The sequence below is a fragment of the Podarcis pityusensis genome, assembly GCF_964106645.2.
Source record: "Podarcis pityusensis genome assembly, chromosome: 5".
Taxonomy (NCBI): domain Eukaryota; kingdom Metazoa; phylum Chordata; class Lepidosauria; order Squamata; family Lacertidae; genus Podarcis; species Podarcis pityusensis.
The window spans coordinates 94,228,553-94,250,593 of NC_138032.1; the positions used below are offsets into that span (position 1 = coordinate 94,228,553).

Genomic DNA, 22,041 nt, shown 5'->3' on the forward strand with positions numbered 1-22,041 from the left:
GGGGGCAGACTATATTTTGGGGGGGAAATGAATGAATTCCTATGCCCCACAAATAACCCAGAGATGCATTTTAAATAAAAGGACACATTCTACTTGTGTAAAAACATGCTGATTCCTGGACCGTCCACAGGCCGGATTGAGAAGGCGATTGGGTCGAATCCGGCCCCCAGCCTTAGGTTGCCTACCCCTGAGCTACATTCTTGAACTAGGACCTGGGAGACCAAATCTCAGGCCTGCACTCAGCCAGGAAGCTCATTGGCTGGTCAGTATCTCTCAGTCTATCCTACCTAGAGAGGTTACCATGGAGGGGGGTAATCATGTGCATTGTGCATCATCTTAAACTTCTTGGAGGAAAAGTCAGATATAAATGTAATAATAAATGAAATCCTATACAGTGGTACCTCACTTTAAGAACAGACTGGTTTAAGAACAATTTGGTTTACAAACTCCACGAAACTAGAAATAGTGTCTTGGTTTGAGAACCAAGAATGGAATCCAAATGGTGGAAGGGTACCGGCGGCGGGAGGCCTCATTAGGGAAAGTGCGCCTCAGTTTATGAACGTTTTCGGTTTAAGAACGGACTTCCAGAACGGATTAAGTTCATAAACTGAGGTACCACTGTATACACTTACCTGGGAGTATGTCCCACTGAAGCCAGTAGGGTTTACTTCCAGAGAAACATACATAAATGATGCTGTATTTAAATCCCCCATATTTGTAAATGAGTTAAAAAGCCTTATTTATCAACATGTGTATTCATTTAAACAGAAGTCTTCCTATTCATATTGATTTATCATATTGTGAAGGAAGCCCCATTGAGTTCAATGGGACTTGTTCCCAGGTATGTGTGTACTGGAATTCAGTCTAAGGCTAGGAAAAAGATCTCATGCAAGATAGTTCAGTCTGATGGGGATCAGCCTCTTGGGTTGGGCATTTTTTCCTTACTTGCTAAAGGTAAGTCTTGCCTCTCAGAGATGTCCATCTAAAATGGGCAGTGGAGTGGGGTGGGTGGAGATTTACTCTGAAAAAGGCATTATGTGGTTTGGAAGCTGTTTGCTAAATCTTCTCTCAAGTTTTAGTGTTCACTTATTTGTCTTCATCTTTGCTTTCTCCTTGAGCAAATTTTAAACAGTTCCTGAGTCAATAATTTGGACTGGTGGTGAATAGGGCTTTGTAACAATGAGAAGCAATAACCAGTAACCTCTCTGTCTCGCCAGACACATCTCTGAATGTTGATGAGCCTTTATCAAAGAGGCTGAATCGAGACAAAGTGTGTATGTTTGAGAGTGATATTCAACCCCTACTAAATGATGAACTGTTGAGAGAATGACACCAGGGGCCTTGAAGAACTCACTCTCAGTGGGGAGGAATGTTGGTACTCGCTAATCTGAAGTGAAAGATTGCTCTTACTGGAAGATGAAAAAGTCTGCTAAATAAATGTTCCTTACCCATAACCAATAATAATTGTCCCTTGAACACTGGGCCAAAGTTAAAGCAGGCCAGCCAACATTTGGGCAAGAGTTCAATATTGTGCATTCCTCTGGAGACATTAGTCAATAATATTGCCAATGTTGGCTTGTTTTTATCCTTTATCTGTGTTGACGTTTGCGTTTTGCCCATGATTCTCCATTTGGGTAGATTCTCAGTTTTAAGAGACGCACAGTGAAGTGTTGATTTGACAACAAATGGCACATTTGTGGAACAAAGAAGATTATAGTGTTTCTTTTTTAATTAAGAAGGGAACATAGTGAAAACCATCTGACAGATGCTAGCTTTTCTTTCTCCAACATTTGGCCCAATCCCATTCAAACTCTGCCGTACTTTCCTGTTGCAAGACTGTTGCTTTGCACTCCTGGAAAGACTAGCTTGCATTTTTGGGGAAAGAAATGTTGCATCCATCAATGGTGATCATGGCTAAACATAAAATTTATTTCAAATGTTCTAAGAAAGGCAGTGCTGTTCAATGGATAGCATTGCTTTAGGATGTAAATGTAAAATCCCCGCATAGCCATAGAATCATAGAATCATAGAGTTGGAAGAGACCACAAGGGCCATCGAGTCCAACCCCCTGCCAAGCAGGAAACAAGCTGGTGTTGTTTGAGCAAAATCTTGCATTTCATGCCAAAACCTGGGCCTGCTTGTGGTTACAGCCACTCCTCCCTTCTAAGCAGGCAGTTGCAGAACTCTGATGTGGGTCTTCCCAGACAATTTTCCTGATGTTTCCCATAGTTTGGAATGCCCCTTGCCTAGAGTCTGTGAGGGAATGTTAAGGATAGTAGGAGAGGATATATTGATTCAATATTATTCTTCTTTCACTCCCGCTAGTAAGTTATGTAGCAGAGCAAATTCCCCTCAATACAGAAGGAAGCTAGTTTGCTTCATTTGAATCTCTTTAGTTAAGCAATCCAGTCCGGCTTGCCCAGATTGGATTATTCCTAGTAAGCCCCCTTTGATCCCTCTTAAAAGAATAAAGACACAAGAGTCTTTCCTTAAAAGTAACAAGAAGTTTACTCACATTCAGTTCACAGTATGATCCCTGAAGGCAGGCTTTAGCTAGTAGTTGCAAAACGAAGTGTGAATTCATCCCATATGGGGATTGAGCCCATGTGCTGCTGGCTGAGAGCTAAAGGTAAAGGGACCCCTGACCATTAGGTCCAGTCGTGACCGACTCTGGGGTTGTGGCACTCATCTCGCTTTATTGGCCAAGGGAGCCGGCGTACAGCTTCCGGGTCATGTGGCCAGCATGACTAAGCCGCTTCTGGCGAACCAGAGCAGTGCATGGAAACACCGTTTACCTTCCAGCTGGAGTGGTACCTATTTATCTACTTGCACTTTGACATGCTTTCGAACTGCTAGGTTGGCAGGAGCTGGGACCGAGCAATGGGAGCTCACCCCGTCGCGGGGATTCGAACTGCCGACCTTCTGATCGGCAAGCCCTAGGCTCTGTGGTTTAGACCACAGCGCCACCTGTGCCCCTGTCTTGCTGAGAACCAGCAGACAGCAAAATACATTAAGAGAACAGCATCAAGAGAAGAAAATGGCATCAAGAGAGAGATGGCTGCGGGACTCGGCTCTTTTATAGAGTCAGACAGGGTCATGCCCATCTGCCTGGTCACATGTAGGGGGAGGACACTTCAGACCAGTGGCACAGGAAGTTATAGTGGCTGGAGTAACATCCCCCTGCCTGTGTCCACTCTAGGGAAACAAGGAATGTTGTATTTGACTGCTCCAATGGATTACATCCCACAGTCTGGAGTAGCGCTAAAATGAAATTGGGACTTGTTTTCTTAACCGGTTTCCCAGGAGGGCCATCACATTAGCAATTTGTGGAGTTATTGCTAAGGACCGAGAAATTGTTTAATCCTGATGGTTGTCCTTAACTGGCTAGCATCACCCATGTGGACCAATCAAGAATCGCTGCCATCACTCCAGTGGGCTACACTTGCCCCTCTTGATGTCAGGACATAGTTAAATCTTATAGGCTCAAGCATCATCCTGCCTAGTGCCTGATCCCTGATTGTCTAGGGCTATGTGAGGAGAAATAAAACACAGAGAAGAAATAGGCAAAAACTGTGACAGAAGGAGGAAGCAGAAGCTGTAAACCCTTGCCAGACCATCATAAAAGAGGATTTAAAATGGTTAATGCTTGAAGTATCACCATCAACCCACACACACAGTAACTCCCAGCAATGTCATCTTAGTGTACTCAATAAAGTAGAGGCAGGGAGAAAGGTTCAGTAAAGTAATTCAAGGGCTGCGTGCCAACAGTTCAGTTACACCTTAGCACTGACGCTGGGTCTTGTGGCTCAACCTTTTTTTCCTGTGCTTATTTAACTTTTTTTAAAGTTCCAGCATATTATTTTTAAAAATTCTGATACCGTGTTTCTGAAAATTCCCTCTTGTGACTCTGTCAGGCATTCATCTCCATCATCGCGGTGTTAACTGAGAGCCAGATTTCACAGAAACCAGATAACTGGAACTTCTGCTAAAGAGATAAGGACATGTTTGGATCCGTGTGATCTTCGTTCACCTCAGAGGTGTGGAAGAAATGAGCAAATTTCCCTAAATTGCTGCCAAGCTAGAAGGGAAACAATAAAAGTTATAATTTGAGGAATTTGGACCACAATCAAAGGAAACACAGATGTACCTATAAATTAGGGTGTGCGGCATATTAAAATATTGCTCTTTTATTACATGGGTGTTTATAAATAAATGGAATGAACTTAGTAGATGAGAGGTTATTTCATTTTCATCCTCTCATTCCATAGAGTGAATACCAGGAATTATATCCCTGTCTAATTTCAGTGCAATTCCACTAAATCAGGGCTGAACAACTCAAGTGGGGGTGTTCCCTGGCATGCCATGTGCTTGGAGAGCCATTGCAAGTTTTGCTTGTTGTTGTTTGCAGGCAACCAGCAGAAACATGTGTTTATTTATGGAGCCCCTGATACACCACCGAACATGGCCAGTGCAGCTTGTGTTTAGCTCAGTGAATCTTCATGGGCACTTGGAAATGGGCTAAAATGTTCCCACTCCAACACCCAGCAAGGTAGTAGAGGCAGCTTGCATTTTTTTCCGTGTAAAATGCTCATAAAATGTACCGTATTTTTCCGTGTATAACACGCCCTGTGTATAAGACACCCCCTATTTTGGGGGACACAACATTAAGAAAATGGGGGGAGATTGCCCTGAATTGTTGAGCTTTTTGGGGGGGTGGCCCACAGTTGTTGGGGTCTTTTTAGGGGGAATTGTTGACAAACACACACAATGCAAAAGCCAACTGTCCACCCACCAGCAGAAGCTGCCGATCACCAACAAAATACCCAATCACATGTCCCTCCTATGCACTATCTGTGTATAAGACGACCCCCAATTCTTAGCATAATTTTGTAATTAAAAAAGGTCATCTTATACACTGAAAAGTACGGTATATAAATTAAACATGGATTGTTCGTGCCTGGGTGGTATGGAGATCTACCAAAGCCCAGGATGGAATGAACCTTTGCTTGAATGCAAGGAAAACTGACATGGAGTGGACATATGCTTATGCATCCATCCCTAGGCTTCAAGTTTAAAAGTTTGGTATCAGCTGCAGTTGACATTGGTACTGATGCATCCCAAAACTGGAGCTGAGACCCATTGATGGAAGGGGCAGGTTGAGGGAGCCTGCAATGTAGTAGCCTGAGCCGGTTAACTGTGGCCCTCAAAAGGGTGTATGTACAGATTTATGTTTCTCTGCTTTCCTCAGGACTTAGTTGGTCTCCTACAGACCCATCTCTTCCCCTGTGCGGAGTTAACATTCACCTTCTGTTTTAATATCAAAGCCATCTCCGGACATGCATAGCTCATAGATTTGGTTTCCTTTTTGAGAAGTCAGTTCTGAAATATTCTGCAAGCCACATATCTGTTGCTCTCTTGAAATAGACACTGATCCGTGTGCCTATGTTTGTGAAAGTTGCAAATAATAGTCCCTTGCGGCACTGACTTAGGAGAAGACCAATGTGTGTCTGCCTGAATGTGTAGGGAGTGGCCTCTATGTGCGTGCATTGAGCATTGTGGCCAGTCTCTTTCTTGTGCCTTTTGGTCTGAAAAAGGCTAGCTTCTCTTGTTTTAAATGAAAAACTATCATGCACAACTGCACTCCCCCCAGCTGCCAGTTTCCTGTTTCTTTTATCTCCTTTTCTCTTGATAACACATTGATTTTCAGTTGCCTTGCCTCGTTAACATTTTCCTTGATGTTCACGAGAGAGACGAGAAATTAATTGGCTGTGCTCAAGGGACAATAACATTCATTTCCAGGTCGAAAGTCCTTCAAATTGGTTTTTATACGGTTCACTTTCCACTGATTAAGAGCATCAGAGGATGTAAAAACATACAACTAGCACAATGGACCATATCTCAACAGGCAAAGTTTGCAAAAACTACTATGCCAAATCAATCCAATAATGCAAGAAATGTTATTTCTATTGGCCTGAGACGATGCGTTTTTTGTTTGACCTACAGGGAGATTTGTGCTCCTGTGGGAATGTAACATCTACCAAGGGTATCATCTGTTCAGAAGCCATTGTGGCAGTGGAGATAAGAAGTTTTTTTGTTTTGTGTTTTTGGAGGAATTTTGATATTGTAGCTGCCGTGCTTTGACATCAGAAGGCCTTTTGTGAGAAAAGCACCATTTTGCCAACAAAAATACAGATAATTGGGAGTTAGTACTCATTGAGAAGTTCCTGAACCTCTAATAGATCCATTCAGTTTTGTTTTTTCTGGCTTTCTTATTATTACTAATGGATGAAGACAAGAGTGGAGAGGTTGCCCTAGATTGTTTTGCTCCGTATTTCTTGGAGCAGTGAAGAGCAAAGTGTTCTGAAACAAAGATGGTTGCTTGTGGTTTGGAAGGTTACATTGGACCTATAATCTTTTTATCCCTCCACAAATTCAAAGCTATTTACCACCTACCTAATATATTGCTACCTAAAATAGAGTTGATATTCAAGTAAACAAATACTATAGCGCAGTCCCTTGCTTGGCCACTCCATCCCTGGGTCCATCCACTGCTGTTCAGACCTTAGAGAAAAGGTCTGAAGGTGGCCGAGCTCTGCTCTTCAGACTTCCTCCATTCACGGACAGCAGGTGGCAAGACTGAAGGGGGTGCAACAGGAGGTGGAGGGGTGGCAGGGGTGGTCCCGCTCCACACAATTGTAACTGCAGCATTTAAATGACGATGGCTACTCTCCTAAACTTGGCTGCTGGCTGGCATGGCTTAGTAGAAGAGTAGAGCCAATGCCATATCCTCAAGCCTGCCAGAGCCAGAGGTGGGGCAGGGGACAGGAAAATTGCTGTGCAAGCCTGGTACTAGCATAGCATTTGGATACAGATCTGGCCCAACCTCATCACCAGCTCATAGAATTATAAAATCATAGAATCATAGAGTTGGAAGAGACCACATGGGCCATCGAGTCCAACCCCCTGCCAAGCAGGAAACACCATCAGAGCACTCCTGACATATGGTTGTCAAGCCTCTGCTTAAAGACCTCCAAAGAAGGAGACTCCACCACACTCCTTGGCAGCAAATTCCACTGTCAAACAGCTCTTACTGTCAGGAAGTTCTTCCTAATGTTTAGGTGGAATCTTCTTTCTTGTAGTTTGGATCCATTGCTCCATGTCCACTTCTCTGGAGCAGCAGAAAACAACCTTTCTCTCTCCTCTATGTGACATCCTTTGATATATTTGAACATGGCTATCATATCACCCCTTAACCTCCTCTTCTCCAGGCTAAACATGCCCAGCTCCCTTAGCCGTTCCTCATAAGGCATCATTTCCAGGCCTTTGACCATTTTGGTTGCCCTCCTCTGGACATGTTCCAGTTTGTCAGTGTCCTTCTTGAACTGTGGTGCCCAGAACTGGACACAGTACTCCAGGTGCGGTCTGACCAGAGCAGAATACAGTGGCACTATTACTTCCCTTGATCTAGATGCTATACTCCTATTGATGCAGCCCAGAATTGCATTGGCTTTTTTAGCTGCCGCGTCACACTGTTGGCTCATGTCAAGTTTGTGGTCAACCAAGACTCCTAGATCCTTTTCACATGTACTGCTCAGTTTCCCATGTATCCTGGGCTGGCTCAGCCCCTCTCTGACACTGGGATGCTTCATTTCAGGGGCTTTGCTGGTTGCCATCAGGAAGGATCCTGCCCATGGTACTTTGAGCAACCCAATCAGGAGCTGGAAGGGGGAGCCCCACATGATGGCCAATGCAGGCATTCAAGGCTGGGCAGAGGGACACCTTAGCCCTATCCCAAGGTGGTTTGGATTACACCTTAAATGGGCTACTCAGATCCAGTGAACATTTTGTAGGCTGGTGTCAAATAATTGTGACTGTAAAAAGGTAAAGGGACTCCTCACCGTTAGGTCCAGTCATGACCGACTCTGGGGTTGCGGCGCTCATCTCGCTTTATTGGCTGAGGGAGCTGGCGTACAGCTTCCGGGTCATGTGGCCAGCATGACTAAGCCGCTTCTGGTGAACCAGAGCAGCACACGGAAACGACGTTTACCTTCCCGCCGGAGTGGTACCTATTTATCTACTTGCACTTTGACATGCTTTCGAACTGCTAGGTTGGCAGGAGCAGGGACCGAGCAATGGGGATTCAAACCGCCGACCTTCTGATCGGCAAGTCCTAGGCTCTGTGGTTTAACCCACAGCACCACCCGCATCCCAATTGTGACTGAGGCATCCTTAAACAATAACATGGATTCAAATTCTTACCCAGATATTAATGAAAGTTACTGGCTTTTCAAAACACTTTATCCAAAACAGGGGTACCAACTTGAATAAAATATGGAGGGGGAGGGAAACAGGTAAGCCCCGCCTGGCATAATTGATCATATGTTGTGGCACACACACACTATTTGAATGGCAATGCCCATCAACTTTGGGTGGGGGGCAGCCTCCTCAAATATTTTATGGGGGCGCAAAGGTATCTTGGCCCCTAGGAGTTGGCTCCTCTGATCCAACATGCTTTCATTTGTCAGCGATGAATTTTCTGCCAGCCAACCTCACTGAGGAACCTTTAGTTCAATTAGTGGGGGGACAGGGACAGTGTATCTGACCCACTGTTTTTGATTTCATGAACCTCTGCTGTGTCCCCAATTAATATTTCCCGCCTATATTTAGAACTACAACCTCTTGAACCTTTTGCTGCCATGGCCTTCTCTTAACCATTGTAATTGCTTTTCTGCAACATGTAGCAACCAGAAATAGACCGGAGTTAATAATGACGGGAGCTTGTAAAACCTGCCAGATGAAATCAAACATTTGTATTCTGCTATTGAATTAATTAACAGCCACAGACAATCCAACAAAGTAGTAAGGAATTTTAATATATAACCATCCATATTTACCTCAGACTATAATAAACAGAACCCAAGAATGCTGCAGAAGAGCCACAGGACATTTGAAGATAAGTTTAATGAGCTGAAACACAAGTATGACACAAAGGCAAGATGTTCTTTATTTGGATTTTCTGGGCACAATTTGTACAGTTACACTGCTCCCTGCCAGACAGGGAGGAGGGAGGCTCCAACTGTGTTGCTTGGCTGCGTTGCTCACCCAATAAGGAGTCTGAGAATGACTGGGGGGTGGAGCTTGCATGCCTTGTGCCGATCATATCGGCTGCATTGCCTGGGGACTCGCCTTTGCTCAGCGCTTCCCAGCGGAGAGGTGATGGTGGTTTTCCTTGCTGCATCCCCTTTGCCAGGTTGCTGCGCTGTGGGAACCACCACTTGAGGCTTCGTTTGGCTGCTGGCTGGGCTTTCTGCCTTTGGCTTGGAGGGGCTCAGATGTTGAACATACCTGTGTTCAGAAAATCCCTTATTTTGGCTGTTGATCCCTCATTTTCGAGGCTGCTGGTCCCTTATTTTCAAATCTGTAAGTTGACAGCTATGCCCCCAATCCAGGGAAGGTGATACTTGCACAGATCATTTTATCTGGACCAAAAACTATAAGCACATCCAGAATGCAGATGCACAGCCTACCTTTCAAGGTGATGTACAGTTCCTTTCTGGTGGATCTACAGTTACACGTAAGCATGAGTATTCCTGGACTAGGTGTTCACAGTCATCCTGCAGTACCTCATGGGTTGTATTCCATTAAACGTTTTGTTCTTCTTTAGCCAATTTGTAACTCAGTTCTGCTCTGGGTCAGGTATGGCCTGAATCAATGCAGAAGGGCAAATGTAGCGCTGTATTCACGGGAAAAGGGAGAGGCAACTGGTCCTAAGAGCTCAATCTTCCTTCTTTATCTTTGCATGTAGCCAACTCTGGGTTATCTTAAGCTACTTTCCCCCCAATATCAGCCTAGACAAATGAGAGCTGAGTGTAATGCGTTGATAAAACCACAACAGCAAAAGCCCATTGAAATCCATATCTTTAGGCTATGATGAAATTGAATTACTTTCTCTGCATAAGATAATCAATTCTAAGTGCTGCATAAGCGTTTTGACTCACAAATTCTATTTCTGTAAAATCCAGGCACACTTTGTAGGGGTGTGTGTGTGGAATTAATCCCAGTTGGGAATATGCTTGAGTGCACATAGAAATGGGTACCGTGCTCTGCACTTTTCCTGCATGTATTCTCCTCTTACCCTCTGGGCAAAATCCAGCAAAAGTCCGTTATGTGTGTGCAACACATTCCACTGGAACTGACGGGGCTGAGGCCTGAGAGCTTTTTCTGGATTGCGTCAACTGACTATAAAAATGCAAATCCAAAACCTAGTTGGAGAAAGCAGAACGTCTCTGAAAGCATTCCTATTAGCTGAACGCACTTCTTTCTCAATAGCACCTCCTAGTATTAGGAGCTAAGAGACGTATACAGTGGTGATGACATGGTAAGAACAGGGATGTTTCACTCACCCCACCTTCCCAAGTGGGGAATAAGTTTCAAGGGAAGGTGTTTTTTTTGTTTTTTTACAAGGTTAGTTCCCTTGCGAGGAGAGAATACTGGAGAACTGGGTGTTCCTGCAAGAATCGTTTATGCACCGCAGGCAGAGGTCCAGGCAGCAAGTGCTAATATTTAATGTAGCATCAGTTTACCAAAGCAAGAGCAGTTATGCAGTTGTCTCCCCTCCCATATTCCTCTTCCTTTTTGCTAGCCAAACCACATTTCTTTCTCTTTCGCTAGCTATGATCAAACTCCACCACCCTTCCTCCCTGCTAGAGAGATAAGAGTTGTCTCTTCTGTGGTCTACTTTGTCACAGTAGAATTGCACACAAGCAACTCAAGGAGTGCTATCCTGATGCAGAAGAGCTAAGGGGTTCTCGTGGATATAAGCAGACATTCTGGGCCGTAAGCATTTCAAGCGGAGCTCTTATCGACCGAGTCCGAGATGATCTCTTAGTAACTGGAGAAGCAGACCAAAGCAAGGCTTTGATCAATGCTTCAGTGTGTGTTAACTTGGCTTATGGTCCAAGAGATGAGTTGGAAAAGCTGGTTCAAGCTTCAGAAGGCCTGTCTGCTGGGAATCGTGAGCTTTGGACTAGGCTTGGGGGAGGAATTCCATTGGTTTGCCTCTCACAGCAGACTGGCCCAGTCTGGTACTCCCAAACTTGCTCGAGGATCAGAACACAACTCCCAGTTGGAATGTTCACTTTTATGAATTTTGCTCTGAAATTTTGCACAAAAATGCATGCTTAACATAAGAGATGCATATAAAATGCACATCTTACTGGTGGAAGAATTTCAAAGTGTATATCTAATAAAATTTATTTACCATTTGATGGTAGTGAAACCTCTAAGTGGTTTACAAGGAGTATTACAATTATCAACGATATCATTTAAAAGCAATTAAAAACATTTCAAGATAATTAAAATTAACAGCAAAAGAAGGATTAAAACATGTAGATATCTAAGCCACTAAGGACTTTATATACCAATAGTAGTACCTTGAGGGACGTGGCTAGCGCTGTGGTCTAAATCACTGAGCCTCTTGGGCTTGCTGATCAGAAGGTTGCCGGTTTGAATCCCTGCAACGGGGTAAGATCCTGTTGCTCAGTCACAGCTTCTGCCAACCTAGCAGTTCGAAAGCACGCCCCCAAAAAAGAAAAGTGCAAGTAGATAAATAGGTACCGCTCTGGTGGGAAGGTAAATGGTGTTTCCATGCACTTCTCTGGTTGGGGATTGTGGTGGCGGCATTGCCTGCGTGAGGATCGGGGCAGCAGCCTTGTGGGCAGGTCGCTCTGCTCCGTGGGTGGGTCACCCCGCCCCTACCAGCCCGGGTACCGGATGAGATAGCTACGCCCCTGCTGCAAAGGTTATGCATTAGGGGGACTGGTTATAATTTGCTAATGAAGGCATTACGAAGTGAAAATGTCCACAAAATGCAAACAAAACACGGCATGCAAAGGGATGGAGCAGACAGAACTGACCTGTGATAGATTCCAGCAAGATGGAAAATGCTGCAAAGCCCTGGACTGGAAACAGTCTGATACACTGCTTTCTCTCTCTTTCAGATGTGGGTGATTCTGTTCTCGCATTTGTCCTGAAGTTACTGCTTGAGTATCTTCTCTGTATCTGAAACTAATGACCCTTTCCCCAAGCTGAGATTTCCTCTTAACATTTGCATTCAGTATGCAGTTAAGATGAGCTTAAGCTGTAGCACAAGAACAAGTTTGACCAAAATGGTCAAAGGCCTGGAAACGATGCCTTATGAGGAACGGCTAAGGGAGCTGGGCATGTTTAACCTGGAGAAGAGGAGGTTAAGGGGTGATATGATAGCCATGTTCAAGTATATAAAAGGATGTCACATAGAGGAGGGAGAAAGGTTGTTTTCTGCTGCTCCAGAGAAGCGGACACGGAGCAATGGATCCAAACTACAAGAAAGAAGATTCCACCTAAACATTAGGAAGAACTTCCTGACAGTAAGAGCTGTTCGACAGTGGAATTTGCTGCCAAGGAGTGTGGTGGAGTCTCCTTCTTTGGAGGTCTTTAAGCAGAGGCTTGACAACCATATGTCAGGAGTGCTCTGATGGTGTTTCCTGCTTGGCAGGGGGTTGGACTCGATGGCCCTGTGGTCTCTTCCAACTCTGTGATTCTATGATTCTAAGTTGGCGTTGGACTGAATTTTTCTTTCTTTCTGGAGGCAACTTGCAGGTTCTTGTTGATGGTGGTCCAGTAAAAGCCATCATTTCTTTTCCTTTGATCTCACCTTTGGGATCAGTGACTTTTCTACCAAATATCTTTGAGGTTAGCTTGACCCTTGATAAGTGCTTTTTAAGTGCTTTGTTCAACTGATATTCTCCCCCCCTCCCCTATGCAATCCTGCCTGGCCCTTGAGAATGACGTATCCATCTCTCTTCCAAGCTCCTGTTAACACCTGCCTTTGGGCATAAGCCACAGTGAATAGCTTTTTATATTGGACACAATCCACTGGAGAAGTTCTCCTGATAGTGTCCCATTTTTAAATCAATGGAAGCAGGGAGAAGGCACAGCCAATTCCAATAATAATAATAATAAAAGATCCAAAATGGAACACAAAAGCCTACCTTGACAAAAGCCTAAAGCAGACATCGCGGAAAGTCCCATAGGTCCAGGGTCTTACAGCTCTTTCCCATCATCATTTGCTAAACCTGGAGATGCCAGAACTCATTCTACAGTCCCAAAACAGAAAATAACTGCTGTTGGTAACAATAACTGAGGATAGCAGTGATTGCTGTGATTTTATTCATCACAGCACTTGGTAGAGACCAAAGGGTATGACCTCAATTTTACCTGATATTGAACTCCCAGCCCTCAGGCACGCAGTATAACAATAAGCAATGTGATAACTCTAAAGGTTATTTCACAATCATCAACTTAAGCCTTGCAATGAAAAGGCAGGTTGACATTCCATTGTTAGCACATCATGTTCAACTTTTTTATTCTTAAACAAATCCCACTGTAGTGCACTGCACCTGATACGTCTTTCTATACACGCATACTCAGCGTTGTTCCTGGAACCGTCTCATTAATGGCTCCTTTAAAACTCTCTCTGGATTCAGTTAATGTAGTTTAAGAATAATAACATGGATATTATGTCAGTCAAGGCTGACAGGCTGAATTTATGGGTGAGTCACAACCCTTTTGCGTTAAGACTCTGCGGCTAAACCGCAAAACCTTCCCCAAGTGCTATAAGTTGCATTTAGATATCAGATTGAACAGACTGGCCTATGAAGTCTCATATAGTTACACTGACTCCTATTGGCTGCTGTGAGAGCCTGGAATAAATTAACTATCCATCAATTGGCTCCAGCTCCACAGTTTTGTGGTATCGTTGGAGTTATTAATGTTAACTAAGTTGGTCTTTGAAGGCTTTAGTCCTAAACTTACTCACTGATGCCAAAGACATTGACTTCAGTGGGACTTGATATGGTTGTGCACTGTGTTTACTAGGGAGTAGGTCCCACTGAACACGGCGGGCTTCGCAACAGATTCACCCTGTAAATCTGACTGCTGTTGGGGAAATGAACAGTTTCTTTTTCAGATATCTGTCAAGACATGAAGCAGGGCAAATGTGAAACTATGTAGTGTGGCTCTTTATCAGAGATTGGGGTGTGTGCTGTTTTTTCCCCCTCCCTTTATGCAACATAGTAGCAAGGGTGATGTCTCCATTAACATGGCTGTGAAGAGGAGTTGGATGGAAGTGACCATTCCACATCAAAGACAGCCCCAATCCTATGGGTGATATCCAGCGATAGTCACACTCGGTGTAAAGCCATTGAAATAAATGGGCTTATGTCTTCTCGGAAGTAAGTACAAGTGCCTTATTTCCAGATAGGCATGCATAGGATTGCACTCTTTGACACTAAAACTGGAATTTTTCCTCATTTCCATATGGCAACAAAGAATATTATGTGATCAGAATAAACCTGTAAGTACTTTGCTGTGGCATGCAAGAGAATGCATGGCAGAGTCAGCCCCTTTGCCTGTTATGGGGAACACCCTAGCCTTGAAGGTGGTTCGGCTGTGATAGGAGTCATGGGCAGCTTGAATATGTTTGAAATGTCTGATTTAAAGGGACTGACTAAACCTTGCCTTCTAAGTCAGGTGGGGAACCTGACTTAGTCAAAGGCTGCTCCGGACTCTCCCAAGACCTGCTCCTTCCTGCTGCTGCTGCTCCAGTGGAGACTGGTTCTCCCTGGGACTGGTGGGGCAGAAAGCAGGGAGCCCAAGAGTCGGTGGAGCCAGAGCCAATAGCACATAGAGTTAACTGACTGATTCTAGCCCCCCCCATCTTCTTCCCTTCTACAATGGCAATGCCAAGACTAGCGATAATGAATGAGTTGGTCCATACAGAAAACAGTGGCTCTTTTTTGCTCAGTCTCAGAGCATGGATCTCACTAACCCTCGACAATGGAGGGAGCAGGAATTTCCTATGGCTTGATGTCCCATGGGCACCATTGACAAAACAACCATAAGTCTCTTAAGAGAAGCTCTTGAGGTCTCCCATCTGCTTTTAGGAGATGGAGCAACAAACTGGAATCTGATGGGGATCCAACTCCAGCAGCAGCCAAGTCCGCAATGAATAAAGAAGGAGACTCAGTTGGCCCCGATGTCGCTGAGCAGCTGCCTTGTGTATAAAGGAGGCCTAGTGTGTTGTGTTCTAAGGAGATTGTATTTTTAAATAAATAGACAAAAGGGAGATGCACACAAAGGACAAATGTCTTCAGTAAACAAAAATTGCTCAAAAGAGGAAGAAATGTTCATTCTGTAGCCATTTTCAGGATTTGCCAAAAGTAGACAAGTGCATCTTTGGATGGATTTACAGTGGTGCCTCGCAAGACGAAATTAATTCATTCTGCGAGTTTTTTCGTCTTGCGAATTTTTCGTCTTGCGAAGCACGGTTTCCCATAGGAATTCAAAAACCTCAAAAAAGGCTACCACACCGCGTGCTATGAGTTGCTCCTCGAAGTCAAGTCGCAACTGCACCTCTTCAAGCAATGCACCCTGGGTACAGTATTAACGGTTTTAAGAAAAAGGAAACAAACTTGCAAGACGTTTTCGTCTCGCGAAGCAAGCCCATAGGGAAATTCGTCTTGCGAAGCAACTCAAAAAACGAAAAATTCTTTCGTCTTGCGAGTTTTTCGTCTTGCGAGGCATTCGTCTAGCGGGGCACCACTGTATTTATTTATTTATTTATTTATTTGCTGGTTCACATTTTTCTCATGTACTTGAAGGTACTTCCTCTTCATCCCGTTCAAAGTCTCTTGCTCAGGTGAGCCAGTCGAGATGTGCTCGTCTCAAGCTCATTTCCCCCTTTCCTTCCTGTCCTAAATGCTGCATACAGTGGTACCTCGCAAGACAAATGCCTCGCAAGACGAAAAACTCGCAAGACGAAAGAGTTTTTCGTTTTTTGAGTTGCTTCGCAAGACGAATTTCCCTATGGGCTTGCTTCACGAGACGAAAACGTCTTGCAAGTTTGTTTCCTTTTTCTTAAAACCGTTAATACTGTACCCAGGGTGCATTGCTTGAAGAGGTGCAGTTGCGACTTGACTTCGAGGAGCAACTCATAGCACGCGGTGTGGTAGCCTTTTTTGAGGTTTTTGAATTCCTATGGGAAACCGTGCTTCGCAAGACGAAAAATTCGCAAGACGAAAAAACTCGCAGAATGAATTAATTTCGTCTTGCGAGGCACCACTGTATCTTCACGGTAGTCCATTGCCAGGAGGCGGGGAGATTTCTTGACTCAGTGGTTCTGTCTAAGGGGTTTTGTGCGGATGGCCAGCAGCCAGCTGGGAAGTCACATCTTAGGACCCATAGCGTAGGTGGGCTGGATACAAAAGGAATGCCATCATTGGTTGGGCTGCAGCATCAAATGGTAGCTTGCACGTGCAAATACCCATCACTGGCTAATTGCTATCCATGAAATGCTCCGGGTCAGCTCAAGGACAATGGTTTTCTATGGAGAAAACAGTCTGTTTCAGAAGTGTGCCCGCTTGATCATAGAATCATAGAGTTGGAAGAGACCACAAGGGCCATCGAGTCCAACCCCCTGCCAAGCGGGAAACACCATCAGAGCACTCCTGACATATGGTTGTCAAGCCTCTGCTTAAAGACCTCCAAAGAAGGAGACTCCACCACACTCCTTGGCAGCAAATTCCACTGTCAAACAGCTCTTACTGTCAGGAAGTTCTTCCTAATGTTTAGGTGGAATCTTCTTTCTTGTAGTTTGGATCCATTGCTCCGTGTCCGCTTCTCTGGAGCAGCAGAAAACAACCTTTCTCCCTTTCTTCTCCTTTCAGTGATGTTCACTGAACACATAGAAGGAGGAGAAGTACCGTGTTCACCTCTTGCACGGGTGCATGCCAAACATTTGCTGAACTTACGGAGGCTGGTTGTGTGCACAGCAGAGAACATGCGTGGGGGAGGGGAGACTTATGAAAATGCCTAAGGAACTTGCATGTCTGGCTGAAAGTTACCAAGGGATGAGCCACTAATCAATGAGTATTCAAATGACAAAAATGCACGTGCTACCTACTGTCAGTTATGTACTGAAACATGTGCAGTTCCCGATGGAAGGCCTTGCTGAACTTTTAAGCTTAGACCCCCCCCACTCCATTCACAAGTTCTCCGGCCCTTTGCTGGCATCACTTTGGCAACACCTCCTGGCACCTGCAGCTGCAGACATGCAATTAATGTAAGGATTTGTGGGCACTAATTTTTTGCTGGCGCTCAAAGGGAACTGAAAGAACACAAACCTCTTTGAATCCCTGGTTGGAGCTTGAGAAAGAGGCACAGGTAGGGGAGAACTTGCTCTACTCAGAATCATCAGAGAGATTCCTGCTGCTCTGCAGCTTCTGCCAGCAGTTTTGGAGGCTGCATCTCTCCCCCTGAAACTTCCCCCTGTTTCTAGGTGGCCCACCCCTGCCCTCATTCTGGGAGGGGAGACCTTCTATCCCGTTTCAGAAGCATCATCTTAAAAGAATTGAAATAAAAAGATGGGTTAGGAAAGGATTGCATGCTGACCTTTTCCCACTTGCGTGTCGAGGCCCCATAACCACCCTGTTCCCTAAGGGGCATATAACTAGACAGCATGCAACATATTGGTTTGGGATCAAATAAGGCCATGACTTTATGTGAAGGTTTGGTCATAGGCATTGAGGTAAGGAACTATGTACGTCACTCCCCATATGAACCAACGCGGACCCTGCGACCATCATTCTTCATGTGCTTACTCCACAAGAACAAGCCTTTTCTCTGGTGGTTCCCCTTTGTGGAATGCTCTTCCAAAGGAGGTTTTCCTGGCACCTTCATTATACATCTTTAGGCAGCGGGCGAAAACATTCCTCTTTAACCAGACCTTTGACTGACTGACTATGTCCTTCTAAATGTGTTAGGGGTGGTGAAATTGGCTTGCTTTGTTTATTTTTTACATTGGTACCTTGGTTCTCGAATATAATCCATTCTGGGAGTCCATTCGACTCCCGAAACCATTCAAAAACCAAGGCACGGCTTCCAGTTGGCTGCAGGAGCAGCCAAACGTTGGATGTTTGGCTTCCAAAAAATGTTCACAAACCAGAACATTTACTTCCGGGTTTGCAACATTTGGGAGCCAATTTGTTCGGGAGCCATGCTGTTTAAGTACCAAGGTACCACTGTATTATGTATTTTGTGTTCCCACTTTGTAGTTTTATGTTGTGAACTGCCTTGTAATCTTTGGATGAAGGGTGGGATACAAATTTAATAAATAATAACACCAATAATAGTGTTCAGTGAGGTTTATTTCCTTCCCAGCCCCCATCTGAGGGTAAGCCTGGGACGGCAACCTTAGGACTAAGCTAGAGATGGCATCAGTGATGCAGCCAGCATTTGCCTGAATGGGCTGTCTAAAATACATCACAGACATGGGGAGGCTGATGGGCAGAATCCAGACTGGATTGTGGGGAGCGGGTAGCTCAGACCCCAACCCCAGCCTGTTGTTTAGACCGGGGGGAAATATCCCAGGGACTCCAATGAACAATCTGCTTCAGCAAGCCCAGGGGTCAGCAAACTTTTTCAGCAGGGGGCCGGTCCACTGTCCCTCACACCTTGTGGTGGGGGGCAGACTATATTTTGGAAAAAATAATAAATGAATTCCTATGCCCCACAAATAACCCCGAGATTCATTTTAAATAAAAGCACACATTCTACTCATGTAAAAACACACTAAAAACACGCTGATTCCCGGACCATCTGTGGGCAGGATTTAGAAGGCGATTGGGCCGGATCCAGCCCCTGGGTCTTAGTATGCCTACCCATGAGCAAGCATGTCTGGCTCCTTTGTGTCCATCTGAATTTTTTTCGAGTATATCATAAAATATTTTCCGTTGAGAAGAATGCTTTTAGCCATCCTTCATTTAAAAACGAAAGAAAACAAATCTTACTTTACCAAAGACAATGACATTTTATTTTTCTTTACAGATTTCTTTTGGATTGTTGAAAGAAATGAGAAGTGCAAGAAAAAATTCCGGAGAAATGATTGGAACAATATCTCTCAAAACCCAACATCTTCGTATGATGTTCTGCTTGGGAATGATACTCTTGCCATTGTCCGTAACATCTAAACAAAATGTCCCAAGACTTAAACTCTCATATAAAGGTAAACATTTTAAGTGACTTTTCAGTGTTATTATTCCTGCTTTGTTGTAGCATTGCCAACAAATATTTTCAGTTATTCAGGTCCCCGCCCCCCCAGAAAAGTAACTCAGTTTTTGTCATTCTTTTGGAAAATGGTAAATAGCAACATAAGATATTTTAAACAATCTAGACCAAAACAAAACTTTGAGTAATAATGTTTGTATGTTTGTGAGGGTGGTGGTTGAGTGGGAAAGTCTGGCAAAGAAAGGAAGACATTCAGATTAGTTTTATGACTCTCTAGCTGATAAAAAATGATTAAAAACAATAAGTTGTTTACGTGGTAAATAAGAGTGTGTTGCATTCTTTAATGCGAAAAACATGGCAAGAAAAATGGGAGCAAGAGAATAAGTCAGTCTCTTCTGATTGGTAAGAAAAGGTCCCAAATTCTTCACTGAATAAATGCCTTTAAAATTTGGTAATATATTGAGAATCCTCTATGGCGCTGGTATAACCCAATTGTTTAGTTTAGCTTCTTTTTGCCACTATTTTTAAGAAGGAAAAGTCTGGCTGGAAAATATATTTCAAAACTTCATCCTGCTTTTTGTTTTTGCTTTTATTTTCTGACATTTGCATCTTGACTTTCTTCCATGATGACATCCATGGCAGCAAACTTGTGGTTCCCAAGTAGTTTCCCATCCAAAGTGCTGATCAGACCTAGACCTGTTTTAACCAAGAAGGTAGACACCTCCATGTGCATGTATACCATACCCTGGAATTCTTGCTCTTGTGGTTGTGCCTGGTCTGGGATGTTTTCCTAATATTATTTCCAGAATTAAATAATTCAAAAACAAATTATTGTACCAGTTTTAAAATTGGGAAATTTCAGAATTCAAATCTGACTTTGGAATTTTGAACATTTAACCTTTTTCCTTTTGAAATTCAATTTTTGAGGCAGACCTAAGAAAACAACAACCCTCCCACAACTTTTGCAGATGATTTTTTAAGGACATAAGTTTTAACCTGTGAACTATTTTATCATAATGACACTTCTCTAAAATTACTAAACTCACCGGTGTCATAACTGTTAGTGTTGGATGGTGGAGAAAGGAATCAAAATAGAGAAGTCTCAGTCTCAATCCTTTGGGCTTGATGCAATGCAGCGTCACAACGACTACATGAACTTGGCAATCATTGGTCCTGGTTGCCCTCATTGCCACAATTTGCCAGAAATGCTAAGAAGGAACCTCTGTGCAAGAAATGGAAAGCCGTAGAGCCTAGAACTTGCCGATCAGAAGGTCGGCGGTTCAAATCCCCGCGACGGAGTGAGCTCCCGTTGTTCGGCCCCTGCTCCTGCCAACCTAGCAGTTCGAAAGCACGTCAAAGTGCAAGGTGATAAATAGGTGCTGCTCCAGCGGGAAGGTAAACGGCGTTTCCGTGCACTGCTCTGGTTCACCAGAAGCGGCTTAGCCATGCTGGCCACATGACCCGGAAGCTGTACACCGGCTCCCTTGACCAATAAAGTGTAATGAGCGCCGCAACCCCAGAGTAGGTCACGACTGGACCTAATGGTCGGGGTCCCTTTACCTTTACCTAATTGCACATTTTAATTGCACCTAGAAATGGACATGCAATTTGTTTGAATGTGTACACGGCAATACAGTGAGATGCAGCCTCGGCCCTATCCTTAGGCAGAGTGAGCCTTCTGCTTCTTGCAGCTGATCCTGGAAAGCTGCAGTGAGATGTTGAAGGGCAAAATTGTGCCCTGACCTCAGGTGTAGGGAAGGATACGGCGTTGTCTTGAGCATTATATCAGGATTCACCTGATGGTCTAGTCAGCTTCTGCACATGGGATGGGCAGGGTACAGGCGGCAGCTGTACCAGGTTAGCTTTTTGTCTAAGGCAGCAAAATGTCCTGGGGAAATCACTGCAGAGCAGTGTTGGCCCTGATATTTTGCCTAAAACCAAAATAGAAGCAAATTTGAGGGTTTCCACTCAGGGACAAACAACTGAGGTATTCTGAAGGAAGCACCAAAATGGTTTGATTGAGGTTGTCTCTGCCAATGCAGGTCCCCCCAAACCAGGAAACAACTGCAAGGCAGGAGGGGAAGGAGAGAAGCTGAGCATAGTTGGATAATAAATAGTTTTCATCATGTTGTGTTTTCTTTTATCCCACTTTTCGACACTAAATATGGAAGATGCGTTTTGAGTGCCTGTTGCACTCTTTTTCTTGTAATTACCCAGCCCATTGTCTCCTGCAGGACAGCCTTCACACTGACATCAGTTGTTTACACAGCAGCCAAACTAAGAATAACCTTGGAGAACAGACCCATATCCACTTTGTAAACAGTTATGAACTTATGTATTTGAAAAGGGTCTTTGGGAGGAAAGAAGGGGGACATTTTTTTCTACACAAGATACTATCCAGTAATTCTTCAAGCTGACCTGGCTTAATCCCAGAAGCAGAGATAGGACATGGTGTGTGGGGGGGGGATGGAGGCAGGCAGTTGAAAAAGGATGAGGCTGCGAACAACTGTGGGTGTGGTCACCCCTGTGGGGCTTGCTCCTTTCCAAAGGCCTAACCGGAGACTCTCAGCTGCCGCTGACCTGTGCCTCCCCAGTAATGTCTATAAAATGAAACTTCTGACACGATACCATGAGATCCAGCATTTCCCTGCCTTTTAGAGCCGAAGAACTGAAGCAGCAATGCTAAACACAAGATGTTACCGAAAGATCAGGGTCAGTGGCAGCCTCACATCCCCAGTGATGTACAGTTGTGCTGTAAATGGAGAATAGCAGCGCAACTGAGGCGACATTTTGACATGGGATAATAAGCAGCTCTTGGGCAATTGCTGTGGTCCTGTTTGGGCATTCGGGTCAGATAGGGGAGAGAGGTTTAGCAGAGGTCTGCTCTGATGGATTACCTAAAGACACATCTGAATCATTTGAAGTGTGGGCCAAATA

At 44.3% G+C, this 22,041-nt stretch overlaps 1 protein-coding gene across 1 annotated transcript in view; it reads left to right on the forward strand.

Moving 5' to 3' along the window:
* The window catches only part of SEMA3D (semaphorin 3D), a 177,044-nt gene that overhangs the window by 38,841 nt on the left and 116,162 nt on the right, over positions 1-22,041 (forward strand). Inside the window, exon 2 of the mRNA XM_081005477.1 lies at positions 18,925-19,102. Coding sequence (XP_080861603.1) covers positions 18,949-19,102 — 154 coding nt within the window. The 5' untranslated portion in view covers positions 18,925-18,948. The remainder of the gene's footprint in view (positions 1-18,924; positions 19,103-22,041) is intronic.